Here is a 4,966-nt window from a genome sequence, read left to right as displayed (position 1 = left end):
ACACAAGATTCCAGTTGCGTTCTTGGTCCCAGACAACCTGCGTTGGCCAAGGGAAGACACCCCAAGAGTGGGCACCCAGGCAGGTGACAGTGGTCCCCACGCATGACATGAGCCCCCCGGGCGACAGGGCCTGCCCAGAGCGTGGTGCATGGCAGCACCATGTTGTGATGCGAGACCCTGGGAATGGAGCTCCCTAGGGGTGGTTTGGGACCCTCAGTTCAAACCCCAGCCCCCGGGCAGCCTCTGCCGAGTGGGGGCACCATCCGCCCTTGTCCACCTTAACCCGGCTACCCCGTGCCCGGCAGACACTCCGGCGGGATCACAGGGGCGTTTATCTTGCCCGGGATCAGCCAATATTTGTGGCCACGTCAGGAGAACGAGCCCATCCTCACTCTGCCCCCGTGGAGCCCAGCGCTGCCGTCCCGCCGCCACACTCCGCTCCCCCAGCCCCGGCACCGCCGTCCCGGTTTGACTTCGGCTCATCGGGCGGTCGGAGGAACGCTGTTTGCTTGAGACCCCCAGGTTGTCACCTCCCGGCACCGGAGATGACACCCATGGCTGCTTTCCTGCTCCTGAGCCTTCTGAGGATGGCGGCTCCCAAAGGCGTGTGGTGCCCATCCTGCGGGCTGGCCGCCCTGGCCCCCAGCGTGCAGCGGGACGTCCTCATCGCGCTGGCCAAGCAGAGCATCCTCTCCAAGCTCCATTTGCCGGACAAGCCCAACATCACGCAGCCCACGTCCAGACGGGCGCCGCTGCCCGCTCTCCGCCGGCTGCGAGTGCAGCGCACCGACACGGCCGCCCCGCCGGGGGTGCCCCGTGGTGGCCGCATCCTGCGTCCCGGGGTGGGCGTGCAGGAATACGAGATCTTGAGCTTTGCCGAGGCAGGTCTGTACAGACCCCGCGTCCCGTGGGCACGGTGGGTTGGGGGGCGCAGGGGGATAGTGGGGAGATTGCCTCCACTGCATGAACATTTCCAAAGCTTTGCATGAGGGCACCACGCTCCTGCGAGCAATGCCAGGCCAAGCACCGGGCTGGAAGGACTAGCAACGAGAGGCTCCATATGCAGAACCTTTACATCCACACCCCGATCTTATCTCAAGCAGCCACCCCTCGCCATGGGCAGGGAAAACACCACCGAGGCTCTTGAGCCCCTTTCATTTCCACGTGGGACGCGTTGGGGCAAGGGGGTGGGTGCAGGAGCAAAGGCGGATGGCTGGGATACATGAATTTGTTGCCCATTTCTGTTGAACCGTCCCCATTTGTGTTAGAGGTGGAGGGGTCAGATAGCCGTGTTTTTCAGAACGTGTTTGTAAGCCTGAATTCCCTTTAGCTCGCAGCGTTTGGACTTAGGCTCCAAAGCCCATCTGCTTCCCGCACTCAGCTGTGTCTCTGCTTCCTACGCAAAGCCGTGGGTTTTGTGTAGGAACCAGAATCAGCTCCAGAATCAGCTCCAGAATCAGCTGCATTGCTGGGGGGACAGGGCTCTCCAAGGTGTGCTCAGGGGTCCTGGCAGGTGTCACTAGAGAAACAGTGTCCTATACCCCCCACTTCTCCCAGACAAATGCAGCTGCCTTTGGAAAGAGACAGAATGGCTGCTCCACCCTGCAGAGGATCCTCGTGCATCTTTGCTTTGCCCAACCCGAACTGCTGCTTGGTGAGGTTTGAGGGGCACACACAGTCACAGAATCCCAGAATGTCAGGGGTTGAAGGGCCCTGGAAAGCTCATCCAGTGCAATCCCCCCATGGAGCAGGAACACCCAGCTGAGGTTCCACAGGAACCAGGCGGCTTTGAATGTCTGCAGAGAAGGAGACTCCACAACCCCCCTGGGCAGCCTGGGCCAGGCTCTGCCACCCTCACCACGAACAAGTTTCTGCTCATATTTAAGTGGAACCTCCTGTGTTCCAGTTTGCACCCATTGCCCCTTGTCCTGTCACTGGTTGTCACCCAGAAGAGCCTGGCTCCATCCTCCTGACACTGCCCCTTTCCATATTGATCCCCAGGAATGAGTCCCCCCTCAGTCTCCTCTTCTCCAGCTCCAGAGCCCCAGCTCCCTCAGCCTTTCCTCACACGGGAGATGCTCCACTCCCTCCAGCATCTTGGTGGCTGCGCTGGACTCTCTCCAGCAGTTCCCTGTCCTTCTGGAGCTGAGGGGCCACAACTGGACACAAGATTCCAGGTGTGGTCTCCCCAGGGCAGAGCAGAGGGGCAGGAGAACCTCTCTGACCCACTGACCACCCCCTTCTAACCCACCCCAGGTCCCATTGGCTTCCTGGCCACAAGGGCCCAGTGCTGGCTCATGCTCACCCTGCTGTCCCCAGGACCCTGCCAGGGCTCCCCACAACCCAAGTCGAGCCGCAGAAAGGACATCATCTTTGTGGCTGCACTGGACTCTTCCAATCAATTCCCTGTCCTCCTTGGTTTGCATGGCTGCTGTGGGACAGCGAGGGCTTGCCAGGTCCTTGAAGACCCCTGGGAGCAATGCTCCTCCGCAGCACATTGTGTTCCCGCACACGAGGACAATAGGGAGCTGTCTCCTGGCTCGGTGGAGCGTCTGCTGGAAGCAGAGGAGCTGGCGTGAGCCGGGGGGCTGAGCTCAGGCTGCGGCCTCGCCGCGCTGTGCCAGACCGCAGGGTTGTGCCGAGGAGCCCAGCGCTGCTCTCGTGGTCCCGGCAGCCTTTCCTTGGCGAGGGGGAGAGCGGCTCTGCAGCCCCAGCGGCAGCAAGGGTGGGACACGATGGAGATTGTTCCAGCAGAGATAGTCCTGGAGGTGCAAACCGGCGTGACTTGTGGTTGAGACAGACAAACCACAGACACCAAGCTCTTAAGTACAAACACCAGTCTCCACTTTTTGCCACAAACGCCTTTTGATATAGTCTTTACCAGCTCGTGTCTTTTTGCTGTAATAATAACATATCATTGGCTAATTTTTGCTAACATCAATGTTTTACTCCCTTCTTTCTCACGGGTACACCTTAATATCTCCAGATACTCCTTTACTCCCACCTTCCTCACAGGTAGACCTTAATATCTTCAAGGCTACTTTCTTTTCCCATACCCCTCTCCATAGTTTCCCACAGCGACTGCCTTAAATACAAGGCTGGTTTACACAGGCACACAACCTGCTCCAGAACCCTGCAGCACCTTCACTGGCAAGGCGGGTGCAGGTGGGACCAGACCAGGCTCAGCATCAGGCCAGATGCTGCCACTTTAGAGCAGCACAAGGAGGAGAAGCAGCAGCGCAGGGAAGGGGCAGCCCCTCAGCACCTCCATGTACTGTTTGGCTCTGACATCCCTCCCATTTGGTGGCCTTCAGCTGGGGGAGCCCCATCATCCTCCCTTCAGCTCCTGACTCTGCTTTCGGTTCTGTGCGCAGGGTCCTTCACCTCCCGCAGCGTTCGCCTGCATTTCCGCTTCACCCGGGAGCTGGCTGGGAGCACCGAGATCCTCCAAGCCACCCTCTACCTGTTCTGGGTGGCCCACAGCGCCGGGACGCATCCTGTCACCGTCAGACTCTTGCAATCAGATCCAACGGGGCTCAACGTGACGGTGGCCAACGAGACACAGCTGGAGGTGCCGAGGGCTGGCTGGGCCACGCTGGACGTGGGCCGAGCCGTCCAGAGCCTCTTTGGCCAAGGGAGCCAGAGGCTCACGGTGGAGCTGGAGGTGCTGGAGGACTGGGGGGCTCCCCTCCTGCTTGGCCATGGTGATTCCCACTGGCCGTTCGTGGCAGCCCGGGCGCGGGACAGGACGCCCCACCGGGTGCAGCGGCGCGGCATCGATTGCGGCGCGGACTCTCGGATGTGCTGCCGCAAGGAATTCTTCGTGGACTTCAAGGAGATCGGCTGGGAGGACTGGATCATCCAGCCGGAGGGATATCACATGAACTACTGCGCGGGCCTCTGCCCCCTGCACATGGCTGGCATCCCCGGCCTCGCCGCCTCCTTCCACACAGCCGTCCTCAACCTCATCAAAGCCAACAACGCAGAGGCGGCCGTGGACTCCTGCTGCGTCCCCACGCAGCGTCGCCCCCTCTCTCTGCTCTACTATGACCGGGACAGCAACATCGTCAAGACCGACATCCCCGACATGATCGTTGATGCCTGCGGTTGTACCTGACCGGATCCCCTCCTCCCGGCCCCGCTCTGGCGAGCTGCCGAGAGATGGGAACCCTGCCGAGGTGTTTTCTCCTCCTGAGGATGAAGTATCAAGGGTGATGCTGACTCTGCAAGTCCTCTCCTCCCTCACCTCTTTTCCCTCTTCAGATCTGCCCATGGATTCCTCTCTGCTCATGAGCCGCAGGCTCGGAGACGCATTCCTGATGGACGCCAGACCCTCTACCTGCAGAGCACGGCTTTCTGGGCATGTCCAGGCAGCACCGGCTCACCTGGCCGCTGGTCCCAGGCCAAGGCCGTGGTGCAGCCATCAGGGCTGTGACAGGAACGTGTGCTCTTCAGGTAATGGGTTCCAGCAGCGGCCACCTCAGGGTGCTGGGGAGACAGGAGCTGAAAAGATGCTGGGGGGTGGGGAGGTGTTGTGGTTTCACCTGAGCTGGCAACACAACCACGCAGCCACTCACTCACCCCCCAACAGGGGAGAGAATCAGAAGGGAGAACCTTGGATTGACATCAACACAGCTTAATAAAATAACAAAATACTAATACACTACTAGTAAATATATAGAGAATAGAAATAAAAGATGCTCAAGGCAATTCCCTATGAACTCTGTCCACAACTGACCAACCAGTCCCAGCAAACCACACGTGGCCCAAAGAGCCGATCCCAGAGAGAGAAAAGAGAGGGAAAAGGCAGAAAGGCTCAGAGGCCTCTGCAAAATGGTAAAAGCCGAACTAAACATCCCAGCCAAAAATTCCCCCGGCTGCACCAAAAAGAGCAAAGAGAAGAACCCAAGAGATCAGAAGAACCAAAACCAGAAGGTCCCAAGTCTCCTGAAATAATTCACAGGAT

At 59.4% G+C, this 4,966-nt stretch overlaps 1 protein-coding gene across 1 annotated transcript; it reads left to right on the top strand.

Moving 5' to 3' along the window:
• The first annotated feature begins 320 nt into the window (after positions 1-320).
• Positions 321-4,710, top strand: LOC136113730 (inhibin beta C chain-like). Its single transcript, XM_065858930.2, has 2 exons — positions 321-885; positions 3,375-4,710. The coding sequence occupies exons 1-2, from the start codon at positions 546-548 to the stop codon at positions 4,115-4,117; spliced, it is 1,083 nt and encodes a 360-aa protein (XP_065715002.2). The 5' UTR covers positions 321-545; the 3' UTR covers positions 4,118-4,710.
• The last annotated feature ends 256 nt before the right edge of the window (positions 4,711-4,966 follow it).

This window comes from Patagioenas fasciata, chromosome 28 (assembly GCF_037038585.1).
Source record: "Patagioenas fasciata isolate bPatFas1 chromosome 28, bPatFas1.hap1, whole genome shotgun sequence".
Lineage (NCBI taxonomy): Eukaryota > Metazoa > Chordata > Aves > Columbiformes > Columbidae > Patagioenas > Patagioenas fasciata.
Note: the sequence above shows the minus strand (reverse complement) of the source record. Positions and strands in the feature narration are given on the sequence as shown.